At 47.4% G+C, this 15,082-nt stretch overlaps 1 protein-coding gene across 7 annotated transcripts in view; it reads right to left on the bottom strand.

The window, feature by feature from the left end:
• Window positions 1-15,082, bottom strand: part of CACNA1F (calcium voltage-gated channel subunit alpha1 F) — a 349,606-nt gene that overhangs the window by 98,017 nt on the left and 236,507 nt on the right. For all 7 annotated transcript variants that reach the window (XM_068248313.1, XM_068248312.1, XM_068248314.1 and 4 more), the window contains 2 exons: window positions 3,393-3,445; window positions 491-637 (listed from right to left, as the gene is read on the bottom strand). In XM_068248313.1, coding sequence (XP_068104414.1) covers window positions 491-637; window positions 3,393-3,445 — 200 coding nt within the window. The remainder of the gene's footprint in view (window positions 1-490; window positions 638-3,392; window positions 3,446-15,082) is intronic.

Genomic DNA, 15,082 nt, shown 5'->3' with positions numbered 1-15,082 from the left:
TTGTCAAAACTTTTGGCCAGGACTGTATCTTGGTGTTAACCTGCTAATCTATTCAGCTGCACTGGTTTCACATAAAGTAGAGTACTGAGAAGCTGCTGAGGAAGCTGAACAGACAAAGGGCCTTTTTCCACTAGCCTGCGATTTGCGATTTGCTTCTGATCGCAAATCGCAAGGCACATTAAACTAATGGAAACTGCAGCAGCAATTTCCATTAGTGCGATCCGATTGCGATGCGATTTTGGTCAAATCGCAATCGTCGTCCTGCCGCGTTTTGTATGCGATTGAGCTGGACTATAATGAATATAGTAGCTCAATCGCAATCGCATGGTGGAAATTGAAACGCGATTGCGATCGCGATTGGAATCGCGATCGCAATCGCGATCGCATTTCATAGTGGAAAAGGGCCCTAACTCCTAGGTATAACGATCGCCTGTTTACCTTGGTAATGTGCTGATAGATAAAACTCCTATTAGCTCCAATTGATACTTACGCTGGCCAGCCTTCGAAAGTAGACACAGTAAATAGCGCCATCATTCCTGACAGGACATTGTCAAAGTTGAAGTCACTGTTGTGCCAAATTCTTTCTCGCACCATTGGATGAGTGACATCTCCATCCTTATATACAATGAATGTACCCCTGTAACAATATTATTATCATTGATTTATGTGTCATCAACACATTTTAAATGCTTTTAAACCATTCAAGGTCTGACAAAAAGGGCAGTTAATAAGGTTCAGAGCTGGGACTACAGGACCTGTTTCAGCCACGCTGTGGAATTGCTGGCGATTCCAAATCCCCTAGGCTAATGAAATTCAATAGAGAGGATTCCACAGGAGCAATTGCAATTTCCCCAAATCACAATTGCGGGTCCTGCAGCAATTTTGGAGCGATTGCACTTTAAAACAAAGTATAGGATTGCTGCAAAATCACTTTTTAACCCTTTCCTTGCCAAGCACGTACTAGGTACGTTTTCGCAGGGAACAGCTTTAACAACGTATGCCATATGTTAGTTGGCAAATTGTCCCTCGGGAAGCAGCAGGGAGGGGGCTGGGCCGACATCATTCCTCCCTCCCTCCACGTGGGCCCCTCTCCTCTGCTTCCCTGCCTGACTAGAGTAGCGGTGTGGGTTGTAATTACTCACCCGATCACTCCTCCATGCAACATGTCCCACACACATGCACCCGCCTCCTCTCTCTGCTCTCTACTTGCTCTCGGGAGACCAGAGAGGAGCCTGCAGCCAGAGGGCACACCGCATGGAGCCAGCAATTGGGTGAGTAATTACAGCCCGCACCGCTGCATTCCAGCCAGGCAGGGAGGCCACAGGAGGGGGGCCCACGTGGAGGGAGGGAGGATGATGTCGGATCCCCTCCCCGCAATGGCCCTATACCTGCTATCTATACTGGGGGCTCCAATACTTACTACCTATGCAGGGACAACTATACCTGCTACCTATACCTGCTACCTACACTGGGAGTTCCTATAACTACTACCTGATATTGGGGCACCTATACCTGCTAACTATACTGGGGCACCTATACCGGCTACCTATACTGGGGCACCTATTCCAGGCTATCTATACTGGCTGCACCTATATCTGACTACCTGAACTGGTGGCACCTATACATGGCTACCTATACTGGCTGCACCTATACTTCGCTACCTCTACTGGGGGCATCTATTCCAGCCTACCTATACTTGCTGCACCTATATATGGCTACCTGTACTGGCACACCTATTCCAGGATACCTTTACTGGCTGCACCTATATCTGGCTACCTGTAAAGGCGCACCTATTCCAGAACAGGAGAAGTAGGATACCAGTACATATCTGGCATAGTTGGATTCAGCAGAATCAGGGCTTTTACAAACAGTAACATTTTTGTCAGGAAATGCAATTCTTTGAAAAAAAAACAGAAAAATATTTTATTTTTTATTTCACTTTTTTTTTAAACATATTTCACTCAAAAATGTTGTTATATCTCCAGAAAAAGTACAACATTTTGTTTCAGCCCAATTCATTACAGAAAAAAATATATATATTATGTACTATTTGATGTAAGCTTTCTTGTCAAAAATCCTAAGTAAACCTAATGAGTGTAAAATGTCTATTCATTGCTTGGCAGTAGAGGTTAGCGTTAAGGCGTCAGGGAAGAAGGGTTCTGTGTGAAAGTAGGGTTAGGTTTAGCTATAGTAAAATATATTCCTTCATTACACTTTAATCGTAAAATATCAGTAAACTTACTGATATTCTACTACTGGCTTTCCTGTGCGCCCACATTTCCAGGCGTTCTTTTTTTTATGTAATCAGACTGCCACCCACTTACTAGCCCACCTTATGTTCAAAGGAAAACTAGCACCCTATACTTTATCTACATGAGAAAATCTCTAGGTGTTTCTGTAGGAATGTTAGGCATTGTGAACGTCTACCTAGGAACTGCTCTGCTTACTAGAAGCCTTAAAGAGACTCCGTCACAAAATGTTCAGCCTTATTTCTTCTATCCTATAAGTTCCTATACCTGTTCTAATGTGGTCTGTATTACTGCAGCCTTTTCTAGTTGCACTGTCTCTGTAATATATCTAATCTTCTTTTCTTTGTCAAGCTTTGTTGACCCAGGAGGAATGGGCTGCCTCTGTTGTAATGAATACAAGTTATGCACGCCCCTGCAGGCTCTGAACGCTTTGTTTACTCCTCACTCTCTGCTCTCAATTTAAGCTTGTCTGTGCTGAAGGGGGGGGGGGGGGGGGTGTGGCTGCCTGACTCAGGAAACCCTGACTGGAGTGCAGATAATTCACTATGTAATAAAAATTTGCAGTATACTGTAACATGATATATATATATATATATATATATATATATATATATATATATATATATACATATACACACAAACATCACTTCCTGGTTAGCGGCCATATTTTTGGTTTGTAAACACTGCCTAAAACTGGCGATTAAAAGCCAGGATCGCGGTGGGGAGCGGCGGAAACGGCAAAGAGGGATCCAGGAGATCACAGTTCCCAGATTGGTATGTTTTTTATTGTACAAATCAGACAGTACAGATTCTCTTTGTTTAGCTGTCCCTTCCCCCAATCAGGATAAATATGAACTGGACTTACAAAAATCAGCACATAAACATACTGGTGCAGAAGAAATTAGATTTGTCGCCAACAATCATAAAGCAGACTGCAGCTGTCTTTTGTGCAACTTACAGAATGATTGACAACATATGCTTATCAGCCGTAGACAACGCCACTCCTTTACCATAGTTTTATGAAAGTGCTTTGGTGAAATAGTAATAATAGGCAGAACCACGCGATTCCCCCCCGTGAGTGACTGCTGATGTGGGCTGGTTACAGTGGTGAGATGTGTGCTGCATATATGACTGGTCTCTTACTTGCAGTCCCCTGGGAGGTGCTTTGCCTCATCGGTGCAGCTGAAGAATTTACCCTGTGCAAAAACAAGAGCATTGTGGATAGAATATGAAAAACAAAATCCACAGCTGGAACACAGACAGCAGTAAAAATCTGACAGAAGTTCTATACATTCTCCACTAATTAAAGAAAGTTTAGCCTGGTTTTCCCCTTTAAGTTAGGAGTATTAGTACGGTAATACAAATTATATGAGTCACAGTCATGGTTGTACCCAGAGGCCATATATATTTGACTCCACCCACAGTATCATATGGCCACACCCCTTTTTTGGGTCACAGTATACTGGTGATTAGAGAGTATTAGTGAAATTATTTTTTTTCTCATTCTGTTGTAATTTGTATGCAACCTGGAATTGGGCCAATCAAATTTGGCAGTAATAGTATTTAATTGATCCCATGGGGTTATGGGCCCCAGTGCAAGTTTTACATTGGGCCTCTCAGGCCCTTGTCATTAAAATTGATATGGAGCACCAAAACCTGCTGAGGACAACTGCAGTGTCACTGACAAGACAAATAACATTGCCAGAGCTGCAGCCACTAGCATGCGCTCTATAGGCAGTAGCAGTGTTACGGAGACTTGCCTAAGGTCTCCTACTGAATAGGTGCTGGCTTACTGAACAGGCAGAGCCTATTCGAACCCTGGTGTCAGATGCAGAGCCCTTAACCAGTACACTAACCAGCCACTGAGGTGTAAGCAGGGAGGGGGAATGGTGTGTTAATGACTACCACTATCCAAAGCACGCATAAAGGTGTGGGGGAGGGGGACTGGAGGAATCTGGGTCTCCCAGAAACAAAAAGACACTGGAAGGATAAAAAAGTTTACGGTAATTTTCCTGGTTTTAGCATATATTGGTATGTAGCCCCACCCTCCCAGTGATGTTTAGCCTAGGCATTTAAGCTATGCAGATTTCTCCTCCAAGAGCATTCTGGGACACCAAGTATATTTCTACTGGCTTCACAACTCTCAGAAACATTCCACAGCAATGTACCTGCCAGGACTAACAATGTCATCACCTGTGATAAAGTTCAGACTGTAAATGAGGCTTGAGGAAAGATTTTACAATGGACAAACACTGACTAAATAATTTACAAATGAACACTGCAAAAAATAAGCAATTTTATTAATTAGGTTACTTTCACTACAGTTGTGTATTCAAAATCCAGAGTTGTAGACATCAACCACTGTGAGACGCTTTATTAGTTAGTGCGGCTCCACATTGGAAAGTGGCAAACCTGATGAAGTGATAGGTCAGACGACAATAGAAAAAAAAATGTAGTTAACCCAAGAAAAGGAAAGTAATGCACATGGAGGAGGCACCCCAATGTAGATAAAATGCTTCAACATAGTTTAAATGCGCAGTACAGGGTTGCGCACTAAAGACCTGCAGTGCATGTCTCACTCTCCCTGCCGTGCATGTCTCACTCTCCCTGCCGTGCATGTCTCACTCTCCCTGCAGTGCATGTCTCACTCTCCCTGCCGTGCATGTCTCACTCTCCCTGCCGTGCATGTCTCACTCTCCCTGCCGTGCATGTCTCACTCTCCCTGCCGTGCATGTCTCACATGTCTCACTCTCCCTGCTGTGCATGTCTCACTCTCCCTGCCGTGCATGTCTCACTCTCCCTGCTGTGTGAGTAAGTGTGGTCTTTTGACATATATCGCAAGAAATTGTAAAATTGTAAATACATGTAAACACATACAGTGTCACGGACGGTTGCGGGGACGCAGGCGCGTCCTGGCACCGCCCGTGAAGTAAAGAACGATCGCACTCGATTCCTGCATCGATTGCGCTTCAGACAGTATCCCTCAGCTAAGACAGATTCCCCAGCTGTTCCTAAGCTACAGTGACAGCCTGGGGGGAAGCTGTTAATTAGCTGGGACATATTCCCTGTGGAAGGCACAATTTCCCTTTTGGCTCTGGGAACCAGGTGACACTTAGCTGATCGCATGGAGATGTTAATTAACAAACCAGGAGTCTTTTCAGAGCCAAGGAAGCTAATCCCAGCAGGGGGCAGACTTAGCGGAACCATTCAGCCAGGATAGGGAAACATAGAGTTATGATCTTTATGCATGTTTTAGAAGTACCATACATCGGAGAAATGTGAAAGTTATATCATTCTGCTGGTCCGGAGCTTGTGAGTGTTTTGATATTAAATTTGGGCCCCTAGCCTAACCAGAACGCTGGGAATTCCACCGTTTTGTAACCGGGCATGCAAACATGCCCAAGTTTGATATCATATTAATCGGTAGGTTCTGGGGATCGAGAATATGTAATTATTATCTGTGTGCCGGCCGCGCAGGTCGGCCTAGGGAACCTGTCAGGATTATGGATTTGCTAAAGCCCCTGCCCAGGTGTGATTACCATAGTCCGGCCTAGGGGGCCGACTCTGGAAGCCCGCCTCTGAGCTCATCTCCATTAAAAGTGAATGAGCTGCCTGAGAAGTTCTTCCTCCCTTTACCATCTTCATGACAATCTGCTGCCAGCCAGAGGACATAGGGCTGGTGGCCATTTTGCTGACCCATCTGAACAAAGAACTCTAAGAACTTGAAACCGTTTTGCTTGAACTTGATTGGAAACCAGAACTCTGATTTTTCCCACAAACAGGACATCTTTCCAGGAACTAAGTATTTTTCTCCCTTCTTTTATTTTTCATACTGGCTATTACTGTTTTCATAATTGTTGATTTTCATAATTGTCTGTATATATTAATTATTTATATTGCGTGAATAAACGACTTTCCCCAAGTCATTCACTGTTTCGCTACCCTGCTTATCAGCACACACAGAACTGATCCCGGGTCTCTGAAGATACGCTACTGTTTGTTTGTTGTTGGCTAGACAGAATATCGTGTGTTTAACCGTTTTATTCGCAGGATTAATCAGTCAGTTAGTGGGCCCCACGGTCCCATAGTAACCGCGGTGGTGGCAGTTTACTCTGAACCAGTAGGTGACGTTGTAATTACCCGTGTCTCACAGGCTCCCTTCTGAGTTGTCTGCGGCTAATTCTTAACGGTTCCTGCGCATTGACTGCGACCAGAGTTCGCACGATCTGTGCGCTGGCACCGTTTAGAGGGCTAAGTGCGGTCAGCCACGAGGGCTCCTGTGACAGTGTTAGGCAGCGGTTGGGACCTGTGTTGTGCTGAAAGTATCTACGATAGCGCTAGCGCTATCGAGAAACGAACTAATTCGTTGGTGTAGCTGGAAGGCAATATATTTTTTATATATACAGAGAGACTGTGTAGCCAGTACCCCTCCCCAAAAGTTTTATTTTATTTGGCATGGAAATGTCCGGGAACTACCAGAACATGTGCCTAGCAGACCTGGAAAATCTTTGCGAAGAGAGGGGCATTGGCATCCTCCGCAAGACAAAACGGGACCTGATGGCAGACTTGTCCAGATGGGATGCCCAGCAACTGCGGGAGCTGGGAGTGTCCGCTGAGGTGGATACCAGCCCATCTGACAATCAAGGGGAACCAGAGGCTGAAGATCTTAGGCGTACAGAGGTTGAGCATCCTGCGGGCCCTGTTGCAACAGTTACGCCAGAGAATGTCAGTGTGGACCCCAACCCCAGAGTTTCTGAAAGTACTCGCCTGGAACCGGCCAGTACTGGACTGTCCATGGGTGCTGACCCGGTAATGCAGCAGGCATTACAAAAGCTGATGGAGACTGACCTGGAAAAGTACATGCAGTACATGGAAGCACGAGAGGAACGGGAGCGCCAATCTGCAGAACGCCACGCGGAGAGGGATGCCGCTGAGCGAGAACGGGAGCACCAACGACAGCATGAGCTAAACATGGCAAAAGTGCAACAGGCCAGCCGGAGTTCACCGCCCAGCCTCCCTGCTGAAGGAGCTGCAGCACCCGTAAGTGCAAAATTTAAATTTGCTAATATTGAAAAAGACACAGACATTGACTTGTTTTTGCGATCTTTTGAAAAAGCATGCCGTCAGTATCGTCTGTCCCAAGACCAGTGGGCCAGACATCTGACACCGTTGCTGCGCTACAAAGCGCTTGATGCTTTCGCAGAATTGCCTGCGGAAAAGGATAATGATTATGCTGCTATAAAAGACGCTATCATTACTAAGTACCAGCTGACGCCAGAAGCCTATCGGAAAAAGTTCAGGGCCTGGCAGAAAAAGTCTTCTGATTCGTACCGAGATGTGGTCAGCAGCTTGCTCACCACACTCCGCCAGTGGACGCTAGGCCTCACCAAAGGGTCTTATGGCGTCCTGGAGGACTTGATAGTCCTCGAACAATTTCTGAACATTTGCCCTGCTGATGTACGACAGTTTGTGTTAGAACGCAGGCCGGCTTCAGCCACTGTCGCTGCAGACCTTGCTGAGACTTTTGCAACTACCCGGGTGGCTGATTCCCGCAGAACTGTCCCATCCAGCTGGAGAGGAGGTCAGCCCAATACCTCGGCAGACCCTCCTGCCCCTGTGAGCCGTCCGCCACAGAGGCCACCCAGCGCAGCTGCTGCACCCAGGCCTGCAGCGCCTGGAGAGGTCACCTGTCACTACTGCCGCCAGCCCGGACACGTGAAATTCGACTGTCCGGAGCGGAGACAGACACCACCAGCACCTGGATCATCTGCATCACCTGCACCTCACCCACAGCAGAGGCAGCCCGCCAGCGAACCACAGCCTGGATCATCCGATTTTGTCCTGTTTGCCCGCGGAAAGGAAATCCGCGACCGAACCGACCAGCAGCAACTTGTTAGAGTGAACGGCAAAGTTGTCACCGGATTTCGAGACACCGGAGCTGACATCACGTTAGTTCACTCACATCTTGTGCCAAAGGAGAGCATCAGCTCCAGCCGATCCCTTGCCCTTACTGGAGTAGAGGGCACCCTTTTCCACATAGCCCACGCCAGAGTGAAGCTGGATTGGGGAGTGGGAGGGGTCCACGAAAGGGTTGTTGGGGTTATGAAGGATCTCCCAGTCCCTGTGTTGCTAGGGACTGATTTGGGCAAGCTTGTGTCCTACTATGAACCTGCCACGACCGCCTTGTCGCTCAAGGAGACGGACTCTCCACCCACCACCAGGTACTTTATACACTTGGGGGAGCACCAGGGGGAGGTGGGTTAAATGTGCCCAGTTCAAGGGTACCCGGTTCAATAGTGCCTGCTTCAAAGGCACCTGAGTTTGATGTACAGACTGTCTGTTGTGATGATGCTGTACCTGTACCTGAGTTTACTGTACAAACTGTCTGTGATGAAAATGTTCCTGTTACTGTTATAAATGCTTGTGACAATGATGTAGGTAATGCCAATATGTGCCATTCTGACAGTGTACCTGTGCTAGCCATACCACGCAGCTGCACTGCTCGGAACCCGAGCTCAGAACAGGTGGAGGGGGTTCCGGCCTCCTCCCCCTCCTCTGACCGCAGGGATGAGACCTTTCAGCCGCTGGCCTCGTGTGACATGAGCCAGTTGGCTGAAACTGACAGCGCCGTATTCTCAGCCGCACTACAAAGTGACCCAAACCTGGAGGTGCTCCGGCAGCAAGCCGCTGAGCCCCTCGCAGACGGGGCCGCTTTCAAGGTGTACTGGGAAGGTGGGAGACTGTACAGTGAGTCTGTACAGCCCCCTACCGGTAGATCACACGCGAATACCAAATGGCTTGTGGTCCCGAGTGCGTTCAGGGGACATGTGCTGAAATCCGCACATGGTAATCCTCTGACAGGGCACTCGGGTGTCCGCAAGACACTTGCCGGTATTCGGAAACAGTATTATTGGCCCCGGATGAACAGGGATGTAGCGAACTACTGCAGGGCATGTGCCGTCTGTCAGGAGCTGGGAAGGTCCAGGGATTCCCGCGGGGTTCCCTTGGGTCCACAGCCACTTGGCAGGGGAACCCTGCGTGGGCTGGCTGTTGACCTAACCAACCCACTGCCCGTTGTCAGCAGTCCCAGCAGACACCACGTCCGACTGCAGTGGCGCAAACGCCCTGTCCAGAACGGTCCATGTCGGGTCAACCCTGAGGGTAGCAGACTGCGACCGGTCCAGGGGAACCGAGCCACAGGCTCCAATAGGTTTTCCCGCCGTACCGGCAACTCGAGGCCCGTCAGCCAGGTTAGCGGCGCCGCCACACATCTTGCGGATGAGTGGCTGAGCCGCGGACAAGGGGGAGGGCTGTCACGGACGGTTGCGGGGACGCAGGCGCGTCCTGGCACCGCCCGTGAAGTAAAGAACGATCGCACTCGATTCCTGCATCGATTGCGCTTCAGACAGTATCCCTCAGCTAAGACAGATTCCCCAGCTGTTCCTAAGCTACAGTGACAGCCTGGGGGGAAGCTGTTAATTAGCTGGGACATATTCCCTGTGGAAGGCACAATTTCCCTTTTGGCTCTGGGAACCAGGTGACACTTAGCTGATCGCATGGAGATGTTAATTAACAAACCAGGAGTCTTTTCAGAGCCAAGGAAGCTAATCCCAGCAGGGGGCAGACTTAGCGGAACCATTCAGCCAGGATAGGGAAACATAGAGTTATGATCTTTATGCATGTTTTAGAAGTACCATACATCGGAGAAATGTGAAAGTTATATCATTCTGCTGGTCCGGAGCTTGTGAGTGTTTTGATATTAAATTTGGGCCCCTAGCCTAACCAGAACGCTGGGAATTCCACCGTTTTGTAACCGGGCATGCAAACATGCCCAAGTTTGATATCATATTAATCGGTAGGTTCTGGGGATCGAGAATATGTAATTATTATCTGTGTGCCGGCCGCGCAGGTCGGCCTAGGGAACCTGTCAGGATTATGGATTTGCTAAAGCCCCTGCCCAGGTGTGATTACCATAGTCCGGCCTAGGGGGCCGACTCTGGAAGCCCGCCTCTGAGCTCATCTCCATTAAAAGTGAATGAGCTGCCTGAGAAGTTCTTCCTCCCTTTACCATCTTCATGACAATCTGCTGCCAGCCAGAGGACATAGGGCTGGTGGCCATTTTGCTGACCCATCTGAACAAAGAACTCTAAGAACTTGAAACCGTTTTGCTTGAACTTGATTGGAAACCAGAACTCTGATTTTTCCCACAAACAGGACATCTTTCCAGGAACTAAGTATTTTTCTCCCTTCTTTTATTTTTCATACTGGCTATTACTGTTTTCATAATTGTTGATTTTCATAATTGTCTGTATATATTAATTATTTATATTGCGTGAATAAACGACTTTCCCCAAGTCATTCACTGTTTCGCTACCCTGCTTATCAGCACACACAGAACTGATCCTGGGTCTCTGAAGATACGCTACTGTTTGTTTGTTGTTGGCTAGACAGAATATCGTGTGTTTAACCGTTTTATTCGCAGGATTAATCAGTCAGTTAGTGGGCCCCACGGTCCCATAGTAACCGCGGTGGTGGCAGTTTACTCTGAACCAGTAGGTGACGTTGTAATTACCCGTGTCTCACAGGCTCCCTTCTGAGTTGTCTGCGGCTAATTCTTAACGGTTCCTGCGCATTGACTGCGACCAGAGTTCGCACGATCTGTGCGCTGGCACCGTTTAGAGGGCTAAGTGCGGTCAGCCACGAGGGCTCCTGTGACAGTAGATTAGAGGTAGGTTTCTTCCAGAGTAAAATGAGCTATAAATTACTTTTCTATGTTGCTGTCACTTGCAGTAGGTTGTAGAAATCTGAAAATACCAACAGGCTTTTGATGAACTAGTCCAAAACCTGTCAGCTCCATCAGATTTCTACAACCTGCTGTAAGTGACAGCAACATAGGAAAAAAGTAATTTATAGCATATTTTAATGTGGTTGAAATGTACGTTTTGTGTTATGTGTTGTGTGTTGTGTTATGTGTTGTGTTATGCATGGTGGCGTAGTGGTTAGCACTCTCGCCTTGCAGTGATGGGTCCCTGGTTCATATCCCAGCCAGGTCAACATCTGCAAGGAGTTTGTATCTTCTCCCCGTGTCTGTGTGGGGTTCCTCCGGGCACTCTGGTTTCCTCCCACATCCCAAAAACATACAGATAAGTTAATTAGCTCTAGACTACGATACATACACTACACAATACATACACAGACATATGACTATGGTAGGGACTAGATTGTGAGCCCCTCTGAGGGACAGTTCGTGACAAGACAATATACTCTTTATGTGTGGCTGGAAAGTGTAATGGTTAAGGGCTCTGCTCTGACACGGGAGACCAGGGTTTGAATCTCGGCTCTGCCTGATCAGTAAGCCAGCACCTATTCAGCAGGAGATCTTAGGCAAGTCTCCCCAACACTGCTACTGCCTATAGAGCACGTCCTAGTGGCTGCAGCTCTGGCGCTTTGAGTCCGCCAGGAGAAAAGCGCTATATAAGTGTTTGTCTTTGTCTTTTTTTTGTCTTTACTCTGTACAGCGCTGCGTAATATGTCAGCGCTATATAAATACTTAAATAAATAAATAAATGTGTTTTCATGTATTTCAAATTTGACAATATTTCGCAATAGTGGTTCTGTAGAGAGAACCTAAACTGAGAAGAATATGGATTTTTCCTTTTAAAATAATACCAGTTGCCCGACTCTCCTGCTGATCCTATGTCTCTAATGCTTTTAGCCACAGCCCCTCAACAAGCATGGAGATCAGGTGCTCCGACTGAAGTCAGACTGGATTAGCTGCATGTGATCCAACCACTACTGCAGCCAAAGAGATCAGCAGGACTGCCAGGCAACCGGTATTGTTTAAAAGGAAACCTTCATATCCCTCTCAGTTAACTACTTTAGGACCATGGTGATTGAAATCTACGCCCTGTTTTGGTGGGCTTCTGGCTGACAGGGCACAGATTTCAATCACTGCCTGCAGCGTGTATCCGCAGTTTCAGTCGCTCCCCGCCGATCGCGCCTCTCAAACCCGACGTCTCTCACCACAGCTCACTGGCTCTGCCTGTGTCTATGACGGCAGAGCCATGTGAGCCGGTCAGGAGCCGATTTCACTGGCTCCTGGCCGTGTCTATCAATGTAAGCCACTCCCATTGGCTTACATTGATAGACACGTTCAGGAGCCAATGAAAGCAGCTCCTGACTGGCTCACATGTCAGGAGGATCCCGGCATGCGGCGGTGATGGCGGTTGCGGCAGGTATGCGCGGCGATTCGTCTGGATTCCGATGGTGTTGTACCAGCAGCACTTAAGGGGCAGAGACCGCTGGTACTTAAGTGGTTAAGGTTCCCTTTCATGAAGCCTGTTTCACTTGCACCTGCTGCCGTATGGGTAACCCTCTCATTGGATGCAGATGTAGGCAAAACAGGCTTCACTAAGCCGGAGAGCGGAGGCCACACACAGCACAGAGTGAGAGGTGCACAGAGCGGCTGCTGGAGTCTGCCTACATACGGCACACGTGACAGACTCCGGGATGGTCTTTCATACGCCACATTGCATAACTTACCTCAATGATGGCCAAAAGATGGAAAAAATACAAACGTTTATTAATCGCTTGACCACTTAAAGTGGACCTGAACTCTTGCACAGGACAGAAAGAAAACAGAGAGAAATGCACCCTGTATGTATGGATGTATGTATTTAGAGAGTTTAGTCTGTCTAATTCTCCCTCATCTGTGACTAATCACCAGTGTAATTTGATCTCTCAGTTGTGTCAGCTGGCTGCCTCTGCAGAGCAGCTAATTTGTAAACACAGGATGTTACCTCTATGTCTAGCAGGATGTAGACACATTACAGATTTATTGCAGGATTTTTATCAGCTGTAACAAAAATAAAAAAAATTCTGTAAAGGTTGTTATGCTGTTGCTTATCTTTTAGAGCAGAAAGTAGGTTGTAAGTTCAGGTCCTCTTTAAGCAAATAACAAAGCTTGTATTTTTTTTTTTTACACCTACTAGCGTTTGTCCATCATTGCAATAAGTTATTCTTGCCTTTCAATGTGTTTTTAAACATTTTATCTCCACTTGGGGCGCCACTTCCAAGTACATTAACTTTGAGAGATGGTTATTACCAGCACAGCATCAATACAGCAGTTGAAGGAGGGCCCCTCTGGACCAGGGGCCCCAGTGCAGCCACTGCATCCCCCATTGCTCTGCCGCTGATTGCTCCAATTCCATGCTGCACAGACATGTTAACAAGATCTGAATGCGGTCAGAAATACGTGGAAGTTATTGCTCATCTGGCTGAGAAACGCTGATAGACGTCAGGAGGAACTCAGTCAACACTGGCTACTACAGAGCGGAGCATGCTTTATTAAAGATGAGAAATGCTGCAATGGTGCACTCTGTGACAGCATCTTGGAGGCAAATGTAATTATAAGTGCTATTAAAAAAGGAAGCTGTGCTTTTACTTAAGTCAGCTGCGCTGCTAAATGCATCATGGATCCGACATCAGCATATAGTGATTCTCAAACACAGATAGGACAACTGCGAGAAACAAATGGACTTCATTTATCAAACTGTCAGTACTTCAAAACCAATCACATTCGCCCTCTCAAGCCCGATTCCAGGAAATCTACTTATCTCAAGCTAGACCAGGCAGGGGCAATCTTGGCCCTCCAGCTGTTAAGGAACTACAAGTCCCACAATGCATTGCAGGAGTCTGACAGCCACAGTCATGACTCATATAGGCAAATGCATTGTGGGACTTGTAGTTCCTTAACAGCTGGAGGGCCAAGTTTGCCCATGCCTGAGCTAGACTGTTCTTGGCCTGGAATCTAGCATGTGTACAAGGGCCCTCCGGGGTTGACAGAGGTCACTTAGGGCAGAGCAGGATCATCCACTAGGCAACCTAGTTGCTACCTTTACACCTAGGCAACCTAGGCAGGTGTTTGGGCTCTAGTGGGTGTCTAGGGGCCAACCTGACACCTTCTTAAACCTCCGTTTACTTTAGCTTACCAAAAGGACCACAAGGGGGCCCAAAACCTACTACCTTGCCTAGGGCCCCATTACATCTTAATCCATCTCTGCCTTTGGGCCAGGGGTGTAACTACAAATCATCTGCCCCCTCCCCTAAGCAAAACTTTGATGGGGCCCCCAATATTCATACCCTTTCCCTTGCTTACCTCTGGTAACTCTCCCAGTCTGGGGGGCCATCCTGCAAGGGTCATAAAGCAAGTGTGGCTATAGTAGTCTTCACACCCATAACAAGTGTAGCCACAAAAACACCTGATCTGAAGGATGGGCCCTTTTATTAGAGAGAGTGAAGTAGTAGTTGGGGCCCCCTTAAAGCTCTGACCACTCCCCCCCCCCCCTGCAGTGGCAAGGGCTGCTCCATTGTTCTAATTATGCCCCTGCTTAGGGCCCCTCTCCACTAGAAATGAATAGTTTGTGAGTAGACCAGTCGGGAACAGTTTTGGTCAGGGTGGTCAGCAACATTTCCCTCAATGCATCACAGTAATAGGTTTAAGGCATTTTAGTAGGGGGGGGGGGGGGGGCATTGAGTATTGCGGAGGCTCGGTATTAGCGCGGTTGTTTGTGAGGACAACACTGTTTTTGGATAACATTTTGTATGCTTTTTCTAACTGGTTGAACACTGCTTTGTTTTTTTGGCAACTGTTACCTTTGTGTTGCAGTAGCTCCTATGCAGTGGTGTAGCAAAAGGGCATGCAGAGGTTGCTGCCAAATCGGGGCCCTTGGGCCAGAGGGACCTACTCGGGGCCCTCCATCAATCTTATTAGCTTTTTATTGGTATTATGCTGGTAATGAACACTTCTATATGTGCATTGCATAATGGTAATC

Source organism: Hyperolius riggenbachi, chromosome 8, assembly GCF_040937935.1.
Source record: "Hyperolius riggenbachi isolate aHypRig1 chromosome 8, aHypRig1.pri, whole genome shotgun sequence".
NCBI classification, from domain to species: domain Eukaryota; kingdom Metazoa; phylum Chordata; class Amphibia; order Anura; family Hyperoliidae; genus Hyperolius; species Hyperolius riggenbachi.
Note: the sequence above shows the minus strand (reverse complement) of the source record. Positions and strands in the feature narration are given on the sequence as shown.